The 19,977-nt window shown below is 41.7% G+C and overlaps 1 protein-coding gene and 1 long non-coding RNA gene across 2 annotated transcripts in view; one reads left to right on the plus strand and one right to left on the minus strand.

Moving 5' to 3' along the window:
• The window catches only part of BICC1 (BicC family RNA binding protein 1), a 107,879-nt gene extending 91,015 nt beyond the window's left edge, over positions 1 to 16,864 (plus strand). Inside the window, exons 13-21 of the mRNA XM_081861131.1 lie at positions 1,253 to 1,394; positions 2,417 to 2,573; positions 3,597 to 3,762; positions 4,509 to 4,548; positions 5,926 to 6,080; positions 8,882 to 9,038; positions 9,685 to 9,845; positions 13,078 to 13,177; positions 13,404 to 16,864. Of these exons, the coding sequence (XP_081717257.1) occupies positions 1,253 to 1,394; positions 2,417 to 2,573; positions 3,597 to 3,762; positions 4,509 to 4,548; positions 5,926 to 6,080; positions 8,882 to 9,038; positions 9,685 to 9,845; positions 13,078 to 13,177; positions 13,404 to 13,534 (1,209 nt within the window). The 3' untranslated portion in view covers positions 13,535 to 16,864. The remainder of the gene's footprint in view (positions 1 to 1,252; positions 1,395 to 2,416; positions 2,574 to 3,596; positions 3,763 to 4,508; positions 4,549 to 5,925; positions 6,081 to 8,881; positions 9,039 to 9,684; positions 9,846 to 13,077; positions 13,178 to 13,403) is intronic.
• Positions 8,878 to 19,977, minus strand: part of LOC309341641 — a 63,725-nt gene continuing 52,625 nt past the window's right edge. The window contains exon 3 of the long non-coding RNA XR_014156483.1: positions 8,878 to 9,014. This is a non-coding gene — a long non-coding RNA (uncharacterized lncRNA). The remainder of the gene's footprint in view (positions 9,015 to 19,977) is intronic.

Genomic DNA, 19,977 nt, shown 5'->3' on the forward strand with positions numbered 1-19,977 from the left:
ACCAAGCAATCTTCGGGGCTTTTGTGTTAAGGAAAAGATTTGGCTTCTTAAGCTTTGCAGAGTATAATAGTGGTGTCACTTTGCCAACTGCAGCTTCCTTCCTACTTGGCATCTTCAGTATCTCGAATTGTAGGGAATACATCCAAAATATGAACATTGATTTTTGAAACTCAGATTTAGTGCTGCTCATTGTTTTAAAACCTAGACTTGTTTGCCTGCAATTGATGGAGGGGGGATGTAAATATTTTCCCCCTTATTTGAGTTTCTTTCTGTCTGAAATCTACCTAATTTTGTGTTCAACCACTTTGGCACAAAGATAATTTTCAACAGTGACAATCTGAACTCACAGTATTGGAAGAGTACATGAGTGGATGGCTTCTGTGGGGCATGACAAAAGTCTTCTGTGGATTAGGGTCAGACATAAATATTCCATTCAGTTAAACTATGCTTGATCTTGGGGAAAGAGTGGGTGTGCTGTTTGCTGGGAAAGGCATCTGGGTAAGCAGGGGATGACTCTAGTGGTATCCTTGAGTGTACATATTGTACTGCCATTCCCTCCTAGGAAAGTTGCTAAAGTTCTGCTCCTTGTGTCATTGCTTACAAGCCAAATCCCCTGTTCCTGACATTGTCCTGGTTTGCATTTCACTTTAAACCATAGTTAAAATAAACTGTGGTTTAATGTGAATGGACAGAATTCTAGCGCTTGCAGCCAAAATCACGGGTGCTTTGCTCCTCTCTTGCTGGGAATCAAGCCGTGCTCTGGCTTGTTGTGTCATCTGAACCTGCTCTCGTCATTTATTTCTCTCCGAAACATGATTGGAAGCCAAGGTTTGTTCCTGGCCTAATGCTTGTGGTTTGTTTGGGGGAAAGAAACCATGACCCAAGTTTGGATGACACGATAAGCCAGACCATGGCCTGTTCCCTGGCAGCAGCAGGGGAGGAGTGCAGCACCCAGGATTTCAGCAGCATGCAGTAGCACACAGCTTTTCCCCATTAAACCACAGGGGTTTTGTTTTGTTTCAGACTACGGTTACTTTTCTGTGTTGTGTGAAACGTGTCATCTCCACCCAGGCATCTCTTTCATGACAGGCCCTGCTCTGTATGGGCACCCCTCTTGCCATTCATCAAAGGACTTTTGCTAGTGTAAATGCTTAAGTGTAAACTGCTCTTTTTTGTTGTTCTCAGTGGATCTTTTTCAATAAAATGTTTTATAGTTTAAGATTATGACTAAACATTCTTACGACTATTCCAGACCTCAGCTATGAAATATACTGCACTAACCGCTGCATCACTCGGTGAAAATGTATTGGGTCCAAACCACAGCGATCCATCCAGGCAGACAAATAGTCATAGTGCCTCTGAACAAGTGACCACCAAGGCAAATGCTGGCGAAGGTATAATCAAATAAGCATTGTGCTTTCTCAGGTTGCCTTATCCTCTCAGATGGGCAGGGTTACATCTCCTGAGAGATTTGGGATAAGCTTGTATTTTAATTGGTGATGAATCATTCTAAACACCAGCTGAGTAAATGGCAAGCTAAGCGACTAAGCAGATAGGAAGAAATTAAGAAGGAGCTGCCAGTTTCAGCAGGATTCCCAAGTCGTCGTCATGCTAAATATTGAAGAGATGCTCAAGTTCAAATAGCTGGTTGAGGGTTGCCGTTAAATCCATTGTCACTCATCTTACACATGAGTTCGTCAGTAGCTTGGCTTGGAATAAAACAAACCGTGCTTCATTATAGAAATGACCCTTGGGCTTGCATGCTTTCCCTCCCCTTAGTTGGAAAGGGAGGAGTTTTAAATCTCCTGTCCCCAGTTTATTCTAACCTGCAGTTTCCTGAACTGAAGCAAAATGGGAAAGAAGGGAATGTATGAGCTCAAGATTCACGGCAGCTTTCACTTCAAACAGCAAACCATGCTTTTATATTACATATGAGCCAGACCAGTAAAACTGCTCAAATCGAGGTTTTTATATTGCACTGTAAAATTCAATTTCTTAGTTTCATGGTATGATGAATGATAGAGGTGTAGTATGGTTCACATAGCTTCTAATATTACACCTTCTAGTGTGTATATGGCTGCTATAGGTCTCTGTGTAGTGCTTTGCTGAAAAGTTTGGTAACAGAAATTCTGCACCAAGAAAATGTGAATCATTCTTTCCCTATACAAATGATATATGAGCATGATTTGTGTTTTTATTACAAAGTTCTGCTGTGCATAGTGACTGTGTTTAACTATTTTCTTTGGAAAGCTGCAAATATCCTTCATAATAAATTGAAATGCCCAAATCTTCAGTGGAATCAATACTATAGAAGGATCTTGGTGGCTATTGAATCAGTTCCTATAGTGACAGGATTTGTGCTAGCTTTAAATCATTCCTGACAGATACATAATATACTGCTCTTTGTTCTCCATAGGTTGCAATGATGCCTTTGTGGAGGTGGGCATGCCAAGAAGTCCATCACATTCAGCCAATGCCAGTGATCTCAAGCAAATGATGAGTTCCTCCAAGCAATCCTGTGCAAAGAGGCAAACAGTAGAACTGTTGCAAGGCACCAAAAACTCTCACTTACAGTATGTCACATTCATAAATATGACTTTATAAAGTACAGGGAGGCAGTAACATATTTTATATGTTCTGGCGAAGGTCAGGTAGCTCTGCCATTAATAACGGTCTTACTCTGGAGTTAAGGCTCTGCCCTGAAGTAAGAGAGCTTCTCAAAATTCATATGGACATGGTATCTCTTGATGACCCACGTTTGACTCTCATGATTTTTGCTTAATTGAAGTGCTACCTGTATGCTAATACTTAACAGAGAGTCTCTCAATGTTACCGCCCCCCTATTGCAGTAGAGATTCCCTAGGGCTGAGAAAACAAGGCTTGCGCTAAGGCTACATAGCAAGTGGTGAGATTTCAGCAGGGAATTTTGTGATTTACAGGTCGATCTCATGCCCACCACACTAGCTCTCCAAAAGAAATGTGTGGGGTTCACAGCATACTTTCCACAAGACAACTCTTCAGTAACTTTTAAGGCAGGCTTTTTAATATTGTCATAGCAATGTAGTTGCAACTTCTCAATTGGATGTGGGTTATATTCCCCGCTTTGCTTAAAAGTAGGGAGCAATGTGACCAGATCAGTACACACCAATAAGTTGGCCCACACTTAAATAGCCTTTCCCACTAATCCTTGGTCTGTGAGCAGCCACATGGGCCACAGGGAACATATTCATGCACTCTTAGATCTACATACCTCCAAAGATGCTCTCTTGGGAAACGAGTGAGCCAAACTCTCTTATTCACACTTTGAATTGAGTTTTTTGGGAAGTTAATGCAAATAATACTGGTGGCCGTGGAAGCTAAAGCCAACATTAGCAGACTGCTTGCTGCGTCACCTCTGAAAAAGCAAGCTTTAAATTCTGTACAAAGTTATTATTTGCATTCGAGTGCTTAAAGATGAGTACCTAATCTGTCTTGTCCCTCAAAAATGTTTTCTTTTCCTGTTGCTTTAACTGAGAACAAAACAAATGCTGTTAAGATCTCTGTGCACTTTAAAAGCAAATCCTGCTCCCTAAAAGAAACCCCTCTCATCTTTACAGCACCACAGAGAGGCTGCTTTCAGATTCTGAGCTGAGTGGTTCAGAGAACCCAGTGGCTGATAAAAAGGCTCCTGGAAGTGAACGAGCAGCTGAGAGGGCAGCAGCAGCCCAGCAGAATTCTGAAAGAGCGCGCCTTGCCCCACAGTCATCATATGTGAATATGCAGGTACTGAGCATGTGGTAGCTTAAGCCCGAATTGCGGTGAAAACCAAGAAGTGGCCAGATCTGGACTCCAATTACTCTGGCTCCTTCAGCCCTTATAACTCTCTCTCTCTCTCTCTCTCTCTCTCTCTCTCTCTCTCTCTCTCTCTCTCTCTGTGTGTGTGTGTGTGAGAGAGAGAGAGAGAGAGAGAGCCTTCTTAAAATGCACACAGTTAAAATTCCATCCTAAGAAGGATTCTGCCTGTCCCAGTCCACATATACCTGGTCCATAATTGCAAAAGGATGTCCCATTATGAATATAGCAGGCAGCCAATCTACCCCAAGGGGGTTGGAGCTCACACTGTGGTAACTTGATGATGGAACTTGGTGACCAAAGCAAAACTCAGCATGCAGAAGTTTTTCAGTGCTCCTGCAGCAGTAATCACATGGCAAAGAAGCAATTTTTAGATCAGAGAACCAAACTCCAAATACCTTGGAAAAAGAGTCTGTGTTTGAAAATAGTAGATTGGGTGAAGGTTTAGGAATAACTGCAAAGCTATTTACAGCCCTAATTAGCTGGTTTTAAGTGAAAGTTTTAAGTATATCAAATGTTAATTGGACTTGCTGGCACATTGTTGTTCAGTGCTTAGTGTTCCCCCTAGACAAACTTATGGACCGTGATCAAAATCTTTGTGGCTTGGAGAGCAGAGTACTGGCATGACATTTAGTGAGAGCAGTGATTAAGCTGCCTTCTGTGTGTTTCATTTTTAGGCATTTGACTATGAACAGAAGAAGCTATTAGCAACCAAAGGTATGTGGGACAACTGTGACTTGCAGCATATATATCTGTTTGGTAGCTGAGCAATGAAAGGGTTCATGCTTCCCTCCCCTGCTGCCCTGAGATTTGGCTGGCTTGGTTGCTCAAATCGAGAAGCTGTATCGTAGACAACATGTTTTGCAATCCAAACTTCTCTGTGTATAAAAACTCTGGTTCTGCTGTTACAGTGTGGGAGAACACTGTAAACTTGAAACTTCTTGGTCCAGAATAAACTTGTCTTGGGGCAGGTGGTTGGAAAGGATGACATACTCATGTTTCATCATGAACTTTGTTTTCAAGAAACACAGGCCTCATCTGCTACTGCACCACTTTCCTCTTGTATAATCATGCTTAGCATGCATCCCCTTTTTGCAGCAACTTGGATGGAGGGGATTGCCAACCGGCTGCGCATCCTGTAAACACAGGGGAAAGTGTTGGGGGTTCAATGCCTTCCATATTTCTAAGCATAAGTGACCGCAGTTGGAATGGGTGCTGCGTGCATACATTAATATGCACATCTGGCTAATCCCCATATAAAATATATGTGGAGGGATCACAGAAGTCATTGGCAAGTGGGCCTCAGTCCTGTTTACCTGAAGGAGCGTCTTCACCCCCATCATCCAGCCTGGACACTGAGGTCCAGTGCCAAGGGCCTTCTGGCGGTTCCCTCGCTGCGAGAAGTGAGTTACAGGGAACCAGTGAGAGAGCCCTCCCAGCAGATGTCAAGGCAATAAGCAACTATTTTACTTTTAAAAGACTACTGAAGGCGGCTCTGTTTAGGGAAGTTTTTAATGTCTGACGCTGTATTGTTTTTAATATCCGGTTGGAAGCCACCCAGAGTGGCTGGGGAAACCCAGCCAGATGGGTGTGGTATAATAATAAGTTGTTGTTGTTGTTGTTGTTGTTGTTGTTGTTGTTGTTGTTGTTGTGGTATAATAATTTGTTGTTGTTGTTGTTGTTGTTGTTGTTGTTGTTGTTGTTGTTATCAACACAGCATTCCATCATGGAGGGCTTGGGGCCCATCTCAGTTCTCCATTTCTCTTTTCCAAATAGCCTCCCTCTTTCTTCTGGCATATATGCCAGAACCTCTCTATAAGGAATGAGATGTGCATGCATGTATGTACAAATGCCCGCAGCACACATTATTATATCTAAGATACTTAGCTTGTATGTGTTATTGGAGCTCCATGGTTTCTCCTCATACATACAGAATCGTAAATCCCTACAAGATTGGAGGTCATCACACCATCTCAGTATATGTGGAGGGAAGCAAAGGTTAAGAGCAACCTGTTTTGGCCGAAAGATGCCATTTTTATCCAAAAACGTACAGGGTTCATGCTTACGGGTATGCTGTCTTTTGTTTTCTTTAAGCTATGTTAAAGAAGCCAGTTGTTACGGAGGTGAGGACACCGACAAACACCTGGAGCGGGCTTGGCTTCTCCAAATCAATGCCAGCCGAAACAATCAAGGAATTGAGAAGAGCTAACCACGTGTCTTATAAACCATCCATGTCGACAACTTATGAGGTATGCAAAACTGCAAGTATGAGTTTTGCTATGCGTGCAAGAAACTGGGGCCACTCACCTGAATTTTGAACATATGTACCAATTTGCAGCGAACTTGAAGCTCCAAGATCTTAAGAAGCTGCAACGCGGCATGTTCTTTGACTTCTCTAGGTTTAATTCTTCATTGATTTATGGAGTCTCTGTTAATTTTATTGGGTTTTAAAAACAGGTTCAGCATAGTCTGTACATCAAGCAAAGAACTAGAGAAATGTGGTCCTATAGATGTTAAAAGGGTAAAAATAGTCACACGGGATCAGTCCAAGGCTGTAGCTCTGTGGCAGATTCCCCAGTGTAGTTGGTGGTGATCACCTGTGTTTTTTTGTACAAGTGTCTGCAAAGCAAAAGTATTTTCATTTCTAGCTTGAATGAATAATCATAATGGCCTGTTTTCTAGAATGCAGCCACAACTAATTGGAGGCTGCATAAGGACTTAAAACTTGTCTTTGTGGTTTTCACAATAAGACACATGAGATAATTACTGAAGGTTCAAGGCCTATGAAATCTAAAGTGGAAAAAGCCGGGGGTGGGGGGGGAGAGATTCTGCCTGTTGGCAACTGGATCCCAGCATGGACATGGTTCATGCCACGAGGTTAAGTTACATGGCAAGTGCAATGCAGATTCCCACAATGAATCGTTTTGCAGTGGCTTCTAGATGAAGGAGAGGAGATTGTAGTGTCATGATCTACTGTGGCTTCCTGGTAGCAGAGCTGTGGTACTCTTGGTTGACAAGGAGGGATGAGAAAGCAAGAGTAGTCATGCTGCTGTCCTGCTCAACATTTCAAGGTCTTCTGCATTGTGCTCCTCCTACAGTGTTACCACAATTTCCATTGTGGTAACACTGCAAAACACTCAACTTTATAAAGGAGCATCTCTTTAGATATGATGCCAGATCTATACCAACACCAAATGTTTATGGGTTTTGCTGCCATTTGAATTTTCTGGAGTGTGGGGTGCAAGGGGTTCCCCCATGACAGTGTTAACTGTGGCAGGGTGGAAAGTCTACTGTTCAGATGTCTAACTGATAGGTGGAAAACACCCATGGCAGAAACTGTGCTTTCTCTTTTGCAAAGTCAAAACATTGCATTAAATGAGATATAGGCTTTTTTATGAACCATCTTCACAACTTATGAATAGGATGTAAATAATAAAAATGGATTTTTCTTAGGAACAGGTTTAGTTTGGCACACGCTGTTCCTCGTACTGTATATACTTTTAGCAGATAAATGTTGTCTCGTATGTTTCACATTATCTTCCAGCCATTTTACTTGTCTCCCTTTTTCACAGGAGTTTATTAGGAGACTAAAAATGTTTTCTGTCTCTGAGTCACTTGGCTGTAACCCAGAAGCAAACCACAGCCTGGGTTCCTTGCTCTGTAAACTATTTCTTCAGAGACTCCGCTGCTCATTGTTTTGCTTTGCTTGAGACATGTGGGCAAAATAAAAACCATGGATCCCTTTGTTTTCCTGCTTATACTGGGCTGTTTTCAGAACTTCCATTGGTATTAGAAAGCACTTCTGTCACGGTACCTTACATCATTGATTCCAAAATGATTAGCCAGGAGTTAACCACTGAACTCTGGGAACGTGTGGGCGTGGTCACAAAGTCTCCAGTGGATCACATGACAATCTCAGTGTGGTGAGGAGCATTCCAGGTCATGGTTAAAGACTGACTCTGTGGAGGCACTGTTGCATTAGGATGGTGCCATTTTCTTTTTTTAAAAGAGCTTCACAGGTTTGCTTGTGATGTGGGTCATGAGTTTCTTTCCCTAAAACCAAAGTTATTGAGATGTCTCTTACAAAAAAATGGGAGCAAGCCCAATAAAAAGGAAGGGTAGAGTTGAAAAGGGTGCCATCGATATTACAACCATGTTGGTGATTGATGTGTTAGTAATTAGCTACTGCCAAAATGAATGACTAGGTGGCACAACCTTGGCTTATTGCATAACTATTGTTGCTTTTTTATTTATTCGATTTATATACCACCCTTTATCCAAAGATCCCAGGGCAGCATAATAATTTATGCAGCATAATAACAAAAACATAACATACAGCACGATAATAAAATAACCATAACAACAGCCCCTAGGACCTGCACCCACCCACACATTTAACCAACCATGGCTGAAGGCCCGAGTAAAGAGGGATATTTTTCACCTGACACCTAAAGACATGTAATGAAGGTGCCAGGCAAGCCTCTCTGGGGAGAGCATTCCACAGATGGGGAGCCACCACAAAAAAGACCAGTTCTTGTGTTGTCACCCTCCAAAGCTCTCAGGGAGGCGGGACATAGAGAAGGGCCTCAGATAACAAGCACACAGGGTCCAGGTCAGTTTGTATGAGGAGAGATGGTCCTTAAAGTATTGAGGTCCTGAGCTGAATAAGGTAGTGTGTCCTCCATATATGCCGGTGAGTACAGAATCTTGTTGGTTGCAAGCTTTTTTGTATTTAAGAAGACCCCAGAGCCCAAAGTAAGTACTCAGCAATATATCCAATGCAGTCCTTGCTGAACTGCACCCCTTCAGGCCTGGATGTTCTTCCATGTCAAGAAATGCTCCTTAAACAGGAAAGGGTGTGCTCCATTCTCTCTTTTTTTCCCTCCTCCTCCTCTCTTTATCTCGGCCTATTCCACTTGCTCACCTTGCTAGGGTGGCTCCCCTACAGGGGTGCTCTCCTGTAAAAGAAAAGAAAAAAGTCATTTCAGGTTTATAAGGAGCCTTCTCCCAGTTTTCAGGTTATGCTTATTCCCTCTTATCTTTCTTGCAGGGTTCATCAATGTCTCTCTCACGATCCAACAGCCGGGAACATCTAGGAAGTGGTAGCGACTCTGATAACTGGAGAGATCACAATGGCATTGGCTCAGCAGCCCCTGGTGACTTTGTTTCTTCCATTGGCAGCCCTAAAAGGAAACAAAACAAATCAAGTAATGATTTTCTGCTTTATTTTTTATTTTTTAAACTTGAGCATGACTTCTATCTTTCACTGTCGTTGGCTTGGCTAAAATTTTGTCCCGAGTCTAGTGGAAGCAAAGTTGGTTATTTAGCCTGTTAATTGCAAGTGTTAAAATCCTAGAACAGAGTTAGAAACTGGGTGTGTGGCAGTGGGGACAGGTTGCTGAAAAAGGCTTCCCTGAATCATTCGTCTCCCCTTTGACACTGTAATGTGTGGATCAGCTTCATGCCCTGATGTCACCATATTGAGTGTAGCCATATTTCCAACACCACATCATTGATTGGCTGCTGCTGCTAACATGAGCAAATGCTCAGTGTCATGACATTTAGGATGCTGTGTAAGTTGAAGCACACAAATCAAAGGTGGGGGGAGAGCGCCTTAATGCAAGGCTGCCCTATTCAGGAGCAGCCCCACATGTAGTTTCGATCTTTGACTTTCTTTCGTAGCACTTCAGTGAAAATATTACGGCTTGATCATTTTCCTTTGGGTGGGCTGGGGTTTAAAGTCTACCTGTCACAGCGGCTTATGCACAGTTTAAGTAGTTCAGTGGGATATCTTTTAAAAGTGAAATGCAAACTGTTTGGAAACTCAAAGGTACTTCCTCTCTGAACTTCCAGCTGAACATTATCTCAGCAGCAGCAATTACATGGACTGCATCTCCTCGCTGACAGGAAGCAATGGCTGTAACTTGAACAGCCTATTTAAGGGATCTGACCTGCCTGAGCTGTTCAGCAAACTGGGTTTGGGCAAATACACAGACATATTCCAGCAACAAGAGGTCAGTGTCTGGAAAAGGCATTTTTTGTTGTTGTTGTTCCTGCTAGAGTGTTTTGATTACTTTCCAAACTAAATTGCTCAATTGCTACCATCTGCTGCGCTTTCATTTACTATTCTGTGAAGACCACATATTCATTCCTTGAATGTAGGAATAGCTAGCTTCAAACCTCAAGTGTTTTCAAAGCACTGTGCTGAGAGAAGCAACCCTGGTTTCCAGTGTTTGCAAGCATATGTGGACGCATGCTCTGTAGTGCATTGGCATCCAATTGCTGTATGAGTGCTTCATGAGTGGCTTGTGACACATCTACATAAGAAACAGGAGAGCCTCTGGCCCTGCCTGTTGTCATCAAGCTTTTGCCTCTACTGCAGCATAGTGCTGCCTGCTTCCCAGTTCAGCATACTAAAACATGGGTAGCTAACATGTTGGACTATAGGTCTCGTGATCCTGGAACACTGACCATGCTGACTATCAGTGATGGTTATTGAAAAATGTAAGCTTTTATCCCTGTGCATAGTTTGAACAAGGCACAGAATTCTGCTTTCATTGGAGCAAAACTTTGATTGCCTGGACACAAATCTGGTATTTTGTTGCATGGCTTACACAAAAAATTGGCAAAGCCACTGGTCTCCTTTGAAAGGAAAGGCAGGATATATTGATAATGACGACGATTTATTTGTGTCCCACCCATCTGACTCGGTTGTCCCAGCCACTGTGGGCGGCTTCCAACATATATATAATAACATAATAAAACATCAAACCCTATACTGGACTGCCTTCAGATGTCTTCTAAAGGTTATATAGTTATTTGTCTCCTTGACATCTGATGGGAGGGTGTTCCACAGGGTGGCTGCCACTTCCGAGAAAGCCCCTCTACCTGGTTCCTGGTAGCTTCACTTCTCACAGTGAGGGAACCACCAGAAGGCCCTCTGTGCCCTCTCAGTGTCCAGGTTGAGCGATGGGGGTGGAGACGCTCCTTCAGGTACACAGGGCTGAGGGTGTTTAGGGCTTTTAAGGTCATCACCAACACTTTGAATTGTACTCAGAAACTATGATGTTATCAAGTGTACCCAGGAGTAGCAGTACCTAATCCTGTGGGGATTGTCTTCTGCAAACTGAGTTACAAAAAGAGTGGGCCACCTTCAGCTCAGGTACATTGGCCACACTCATATACCAAATTCTGCCTTACTAAAACCAGGATATTTGTGAGCTGCTTTACTCATGTTTTGCCCCTCCACTCCCTTCATGAAAGCAGGAGAACAAACTAGGAAGATGCAGTTAACCATAGCTTCCTGTTACGTGCAAACTGAGAAACTGTGGTCAATGGCTTCCATAGAAACCTGGCTATGAAACCGTGACTTAAACTTGACATATGATTCTGGCTTGTTTGGAATCCATTAACCACAGTTCTCAGTTTGCACATAATAAACTATGGTTAACTGTGTATTTCTGGCTTGTTTCCCCACTCACACAAAATAAGTGAAGCAGGAGCCAAGGGACTGCATGTGAGCATCCAAATCTTGAGCCTCTCCTGGCTTGCTAAACTAGAATATAATTATGCCATCTGTCTACCAGCCTGCCCTCATCTACTCAATATTGCTACTGGCCTTCTTTCTTATTTTTGTAGTAGAGTCTTGCAAAGAGGTATGCCATCTGGTGGTATAGATCTGATGGCTTACCATCTGAAAATTCTGAAATTCACACATCTTTGAGAATACACACGTATGTGTGCTCAGGATGCTGGATATGTGAATGCCCTTGAAAACTTGCTTTTCACCCTGTCATTATTTACACGAACAATTCAGCAGCACATAACACTGTCAGATCATTTCTTAGGCACCAATGTGTTAGCTCCCAAGATTGAGACTGTAGCTGCTTTCCTCTTCCCAGGCTTTTTAGCTTGGTGCAGCACAGCAGCTAACTTGGCATTTTGGAAACTGGGCTCATGGTTAGGGATTTGCATTCTTAACTACTACCTGTAACCACAGAACAAAGCTTGCTTTACAAATCCTGGTTAAAAAGGAGAAGTCTTAACTGTGATCCCAGGCAACACACTAAGCCAAGCTACTGTGCTGCACTAATCAAAGAAGCCCATCAGGAAGCAAAGAGGATGCCTGTTCCTCTCCAGGAGCCATCATGTTCACATGGACACTGTAAGTTGTACCCTGACTTACTGTGCTGTGAGAACCAGGCCATTGTTTTGTTTTGTTTTTCTAGGACAGGCATTTGTAATGCATGTAAGACAGAATTTGGGTAAGCGGAGATTTCACATCCTCATTAACAAACTAGAATTGAGCAAGAGTTCATTTAAAGCTTGCATCAAAACTCCTGTAAAACAGACAGTGCATTATTTAGTTACAGAAATCAGGCACAGATACATTGCCATCTTAAAGATTTAGCATTGCATTAAAGGAGATTTCTGTAAGGACCCTATGAAATTGGATGGACAAATCCATCCAGTCCAGCAGCACCATGGCTGATCAGCAGGTAGGCTTGAACTGAGACAGAGTGTTTCCTTGCCCATCTTGTTGGTTTATTTTCTCAATCTAGGAATGTACGGATAGGGTAGAAAGGGTGTTGAGGTCGTTCAGCTCTTAGCCCATTTCTCATTGAGGTCTTGACCTACACACATTTCTAATAGTACTGTTCCCATCTCCTCTGTGGTTGCTCCCATGATGCTAGAACAGAGGGTAGCCATTGTGGTTCCTTCCACATGTTTTGCACCACCATTCCTATCAACCATAGCCAATATGGTCAATGATCAGGAATGACTGGATTTGTGGTCCACAACATCTGGAGCGCACCATGTTTGCTTCCCTGCACTAGACGTAAACAGAAACTGATCCACTTGCATAGTGGTTATAGTACACAAACAGTGTTTAGGCACTATGGGTACATATTAAAGCACCCTTTACACATGCTTCTCTGTGAAGAAAAACTGTGGCAATGGGGCATTTCTATAATCTTTTCCTCTTCATGGTTTTAAATCATACTTCCATTATATATGTGTAATTACCTAGGAGTGAGTGCTATTGGATTTGATGGGGTTAACTTCTGAGTAGGCACAACATAGGATTACCCTATGCTGCTCTTGCTCAGTTTTCTCTTCGGATGATAAAAATAAAGTTCTTCAGGGAAGTTATCTATACCAGTCCCTTTAGTATGCATTTTGAATCTTTACTGAGAGACTTCTGTATCTTGAATTACTAGGGTATACATTTTGTATTTTCTCCAGATTGATCTTCAGACGTTCCTCACTCTCACAGATCAGGATCTGAAAGAGCTCGGAATTACGACTTTTGGTGCACGAAGGAAAATGCTGCTTGCAATTTCAGGTAAACAAAAATGCAGTTTGTGCATATAAGAGCTCTTTGTTTTTCCTGTCTTCCTTGCTTGCTTGAGTTGTTACATCTCAAGAATATATTCACCCTCCTTGATGTGTAGGGATTTAATCTGCATTTGTTTACCAAACAAAACTTTTTAATATTAATCCCTATTTAGCTGCTATTTTTTAATGAGCCCTTTACTTTTCTTCCCCGTCCCCTCCCCTCCTATGCACAGAACTGAATAAAAACCGAAGAAAACTGTTTGACCCCTCCAATGTCCGTGCCTCGTTCCTGGAAGGCGGCGCTAGTGGAAGACTGCCGCGTCAGTTTCATTCGGACATTGCTAGTGTGAGCGGCCGCTGGTAGCAGTAAGTCGAGGCTCTCACAGTTGACTGCACAAATGGACATGGCAATCCTGTGGACAGCCATCACTGCACACAACCCCCTGCACTTTGGGAATTTAGGTACCAAGGACCAAAGCCTTCTGCACAAATACCTGTGCCAAAAAAAGGAAGAGAACACTTGTCTCTTTCTGAACACCAAATGTGGATTATGTTTTACTCATGTAGATTGGACAGAATTTGCAATAATGATAATATAGGGTTCTTTGTTTAGTATTTTATTACTTATAATAACTATATTGTATGCACTGAATTTTTTTTTTTACTTATTTGAATGGAGAGTGAAGGGCTGGGATGCCAGAGGGGCATAGCATGTGGTTTTTATCAAGAAGGTATTTCTGGTACTGCTTAATGATTAATTGAGGTCTTTCTGCACTTTACGTGTTCTGATTGCTTGTCCTGTGGAAATTTTATTGTTTTCCTCTTCAATTTCCATGGGGAAAAAATATTGTATTGGCACTTATCAACATTTGTCAGGTATGTTCCCACATTAGATGAAATTCTTTTGCCATAAATCATACAAGCAAATCAAATTTTGGTTATTTCCCCCCTTTAAACAACTGTAGAGAAGTCGTCAACAATCAGGTCTCTTAGCGTTGGACTCAACCTTCTTTTCGCTTTTGGGAGGCATTCAAAGAATCCTTACAGTTAAGCTTGTTCACTGTAAAAGATGCAATGAAAGACCAAAATGAACCTTATTGCCATCAGTTATCCCTATTTAGCTGCTGCCTGTAATGCTAAAACTGATTTTAATGGTCGTCTCAAAGCAAAAGACTATTTTAGTATATACTGCCACTAAAGGACACTTTATTTATAGGAAACGTCTTATTTTTTTAGAATCTGTACACTTTACAGTGCATAAGAAATTAAACGGATCTCCTAAAAAGTTTTTGGTAGAGGATGGAAGGCAGTTCATCATGCCAGAACTCTGGGCAATTGTTCATTTAAGGAGAGCATTAATTTCATTTGACAAGACAGCACTGTTGCATTTATTTCAAGAATATTGCTTACATTGACTCTTCATTCAGCAATAGATCAACATAAATCAAATAGCTGCAATGACATCTGTTTTATTGGTTGATTTAAGTTTGTGATTGTCAGCTATGGAGTTTTGAGATGAGCTATTTCCAAAAATCCATACTGACTGTCACCAGAAAGAGTCTGTGTTGTGCATGGATAGAGCTAACAGTTGTGTTCTTATACTGTGAAAGGTCAAGAAATCTGGTTATACTATTTCTGTCTTTTTGCAAATGACTAGGTATAAATTTATGAAGTGAAGGATAGGATGATGTGCCTCTCCGCGATGCAATACAATGTTTCCAAACATGAATTTATAGAAAGAAGAAAAACATTCCCATAGAAAAAATTGTGAACTTACTTGTACTGTAATTTCTTATTTATGTACAATGTACAAACCCCTTAAGGTGGTTGCAAACCACTCTTAACGAAGGCATTAGATTTAACCAATTACCGTAGCTGTTTTTTATATATATGCAAAACAGGGGTGAGAAATAGTTTTGACACTTTCTGTGGATAATGGTTTTCTACGGCGGAGAAAAACACACAAACACACACAAAGGAAACTTTTAATGGTAGATAACGCAGTTGTAATCTGCTACCCACCGGCATTCGTTCTAACCATCTCCAGTGATGGCTATATAGCTAATCAGCCTCTCACTGCAACTCAGATAGCTGCTGATCTTTCTCCAGTGTTTGAAAAAGCACGGGCCAGATTAGTGCATGCTCAACTGTAGTTGCCTTTTTCTGTGTGTTGCCTTACGTATTATCCTGGAAATCAGCTAGTCCTGCCTCAAAACTTAACACATACTTCTGTTCACACTGTAATATAGAAATCCTGATACTTAAAAGAAACTATCTTCTTAATCATGAATATGCCCTTTGGTATGAGTCTCCTCATGTGTAGAATTAAGCACTTAGTAGTTCAGGAATTTGGCTTGTCCATGGAAATGATTTTACCAAAATTTAAAACTAACTTGGTTTAATCTGTGCCAGAGTTAATTCAGACTAGGATGAGCACCTATCTGCCAGTCTCTTTCGGCTGCCATTGCACCCTCCCATCACTCGCCTTATTAGGCATTTGTCCCCCCACAGATCTGTGCATATTTTTTCCAGTTTGTACTTAAATGCCATGTGTGTTATGACAGTATTATACCTGGAAGATGCAATTAAGCTGCTGTGGTCTATGCTGAAGTGAAGATTTTCCCAGATATAAGAACGATAGGGCTGCACACTCACAACACATACACACAAATTCCACACTGGAAGAACAACTTTCTCACTCCTTTTGATTCCACAAAAGGGATATATGGCAATGCAATGTTCAGTATTGTCAATATTGTATTATGCACAAAAAGATATTGAAACGTTAGTTTTAAATTTTGTGCCTTTATAGCGACCAGTTATCTGTAAATATAGAGCAGATACAGATTGTATTTTGGGAGGGAAGGGGTCCTTTTTAGTGAATTTTTTTTTAAAGAATTAATAAATGAAAGATGGAATTAAACGTTCAAAAATGGGAATTTTCCAAACTAATCAAATGTTACATGAAAGAATAAATTTATATAACCCCTTTGTTACACTGCCTATGAAATGTAGTCTGTCGTCTTTTACACAGATTTATTCCAGAGGTGATTTCGTGTTCTCTTAACATGGAATGGTTGCTCCCAAAGTCAGAGCAAATACATGCTTGTTATCTTCTCTATAATGCTAGGCCCTGTGAGGACTAACCTAAACTGAGTATTGTTAACAGGCACAGGTACTAAAGAATGCTGATCATGCTTCTGAAGTGAAGGGGCACATCATGTGAGTAATAGTCACCTCATCCTTTGTTTTCTTTACAGTTTGCGGGAAAAAGGTTGCAAATGCAGATTGCCTAAGAGCTACTGGCCCTTACGGGTGCAATCTATATGTTCAGAAACTGTGTGTGGTACACACTGAGAACACAGTGCTTCAGAGTGCTGTTCGAGGGATCACATGGTCCAAATGCACCCTGTCCCCCCTGTCAATTATTCCGTTGCCATGGGAGCAGAGTTCAAACCCATCTCAGACCCAGTGGCCTAACTTTCAGTAGGCAACCTTTGAAATGGGGAAGCATTCAAGTTTAATATCCACTACTAAGGCCCAAAACCAGAGATTTTATGCTGAGGAGTGGGTCTACGGATGCTTTTGATATGATGTGAAACAGCCAAGTCTGTTTGTAACATTATGTTTGATGTTTAGAGTTATTGAATAAAAATATTGTTTTTAATCAAATTAAAATGCAAGTTTATGTGTACCCAGTGATTTGAAGCTCCTTGTTTCTTGCTGAGCAATTGATTATTATTTTATAAGCACTAGCATTGTTTTTCTTGTTATTTCCACAAGAAAAAGGGCTAGAGACTTTGAGGCTGTTTTAGCCAGAGAAAAACATGGGCAAACTTGCCCATGCTTATCTCAAGCAGCTTTTTATTATGGAGCATAAACATTTCCCCTAAAAAAATGCATTGGGAACCATAGTCACACATAGAGTTCTCCACATTTGTCCTTGTGGCTTTCTGTAGTTGTGATGGATCCTCTCCTTGTGTCTTCCAGCCCAGCCCCCCTTCTGCAGTCATGGGATGGCAAGAGCTTCAACTTGCAATAAAAGCATTATAAAACAGTCTCCTTATGACTGCATATGTATCCCTCTCAAGGGTCAGTTTTCATTTTACAACAGTGGTATGGAAACCATTTCCTCTTGCTGTGCTCTGGTAGAACCACATTGGCCAGGCTGATTTGCATGGTTTCACCCCATATTGTCTGTCTTTTAAGTCGCGTCATTGATTTTACCCATATGGTGTCTTCACACGTACATTTCTGGAACAGGCTATGGCTGCATTAAGAGGAAGAGGCTCCCACAGCACTGCAAATGAATCAGCCTTTGAGAAGTACTGCATTATAAAGAAAATACTGGATCCAGTGAAGCTAATACGTTCTGTAACAATCAACTACAGTGGTACCTTGGGTTACGGACACTTTAGGTTACATACGCTTCAGGTTACAGACTCCTCTAACCCAGAAATAGTACCTCAGGTTAAGAACTTTGCTTCAGGATGAGAACAGAAATCGTGCAGCGGTAGCGGGAGACCCCATTAGCTAAAGTGGTACCTCAGGTTAAGAACAGTTTCAGGTTAAGAACCGACCTCCAGAACAAATTAAGTTCTTAACCCGAGGTACCACTGTATCTCAGCTTAGAGCTGATGCTTCTGTCTGCATACTTGGAGACTTCAAGCCTACACTATGCACAGAGTCTTCTTAACACGCACTGTTTCCATTGTCTTATGGAGCTCACTCTGTGGTCTCTTGCTTAGAAATTATTGCTAGAGAAATGTTTTGGCTCTCTTGAGAAATTAGGATGTCGTGATTTGTGCACATTTGCATTGATGCATTTTTATGAAACACCAATATTTTCCAATGTTCCGTGTGAGATAATCTGCTTTGGATATTCTTGGCCCTCTTGCTGATTAGCTTTCTCTCCCTCGGCAAGGATGGTTTTGTGCAGCTATTTTTTAAGCTGAACTGCTTGGAGCTTTCTGCATAATGTTTTAGGCTTTGAGAATCCTAACAAGTGCATACTATATGTTCAAACATCAAAGCAAACTCTGGAAATAAGTTGAAAGGGGTGTCCTTGCATCCTGCTTGGTGGAACTGTAACCAATTTGCCAACTGTTCCTGACCATCTTGTAAATCGGAGTACTAACCAGAAAAAAATTATAGAAATAAATTTAAAATCCTTAAAAGTTGGATTAAAAAGGGACGTAAAACCTGCAGTGAAGAATAAGCAGGTGCACATAGGTTTGTGAGTGAACCTGTCTTCATTTTCGTTGACTTCTCAAGCTGCTTTTTCTGAGGTAGTTTCAGAACAGCACAGAATTGCGAATCTCAGTAGCACTTGCTCTCTGAAAAGGAAGGAACTTGACAGTACAGGAACAAAGGGAACTCACATCACGATGGTGGATTTCAGCAGTTAACAGATAATGTTCTGTGGAGAGCAAAATGCATAGGTAAAGGGGAACTGCCAAGGTACAGTGAAGCTCTTAAAAAGTTATCAGTGGTAGTTGCCCCAAAAGTGCTGCAGGCGACATGAAAACTAAATAGGAACTTCATTGGAAGAAAATACAATGAAGAATGGGCCTCACAGGGTGGGTATAGAAGAACAAGGAGGTCCAAATTGGGAATAGACTAGAAATAAATTACAGCTGTAGCAAGGGATGGCAGAACACTTCAGAGGTGATATTATGCTGAAAGCAAGAGTAGTGAAATAGTTATTGTGGAAGAGTAGTGAAATAGATATTGTGGAATCATTGCTCTTTTTGCTAAGAAGTGAAGGTTTTGAAGGCTTGGAAGGAACTCTTCAAAAAGATTCACCCTGAGTCCATTCTTGCATCCCACAGCGATGGGGCTTCCATTAGAATCTTTACTGCAAAGCTTAATACAGGGGTGAGAAACTAACTCCCAACATTCCCAGCCATTGGGAGTTGTAGTCCAGCAATGTCTGGGGGGACCACGTTCCCCATCTCTGCCTTAATAGCAAGGCTTTGAATGTCTCCCCACTATACACCCCCCCCCCTAAATGAAGTTAATGGGAAGCTCTTGGAGGCAAGGAAATTTTATGTGCTAACCAAGAGTTCAAAACACAAAGTAAAAGGTAAACAAAAACACATCAATCACTGGCAGGCTGTTGTGCTTTGTATATGCTTATCAAAGTTACATCATGGAAACAGAAAAATGCCAGGAGGTCTTAAATGTTCTCAGAAGCAACCAGGTGGAAGGAGGTCTTACTGATGAGGCTGAGGCAGCTGACAAAGGCCATCACATGAGCCAGCTCTGTCATTTTGTCTCTCTTCACCAGGGGAGACTTTAAGAAAACACAGAACTGGCAACAGGAGGAAAAGGCAAGGAGGGCTGGCACTGGAGCCAGCCATTGTGAACTGAGAATGAGCTTTGGTTTGGGACCAGCTCATAATGGCTTCTTTTCCAAACTGGGGTAGCTGGTTTCTCCTCCTTGAATTCCACGTTTCATGTCATTTTTACCATACAGCCATAACAAGGAAGATCTGAGGTCATTCAAATCCATCTACACATTTCGGGATCATTCACAAACAACGACATTGCTTTTTCCAGCATCCTCAAGGAACAGTAATGAAAATGCAGCTTCTTAAAGCTTTTTGTCGAAATGAACTGAGGCCCTTGGTTTTGGCTTCAATTTGGAAGAAGGGCAGTTTCTTGGATGCAATAACTCTGATGTTTTAGAATGAAATTTGGAACAGTACATTCCGGACACAATTCTGCTTTACGTGTGGGTACCACACTAATCGGAACGCGGGTGACGCTGTGGGTTAAAACACAGATCCTAGGACTTGCCGATCA

Source organism: Podarcis erhardii, assembly GCF_964252035.2.
Source record: "Podarcis erhardii genome assembly, chromosome: 5".
NCBI lineage: Eukaryota > Metazoa > Chordata > Lepidosauria > Squamata > Lacertidae > Podarcis > Podarcis erhardii.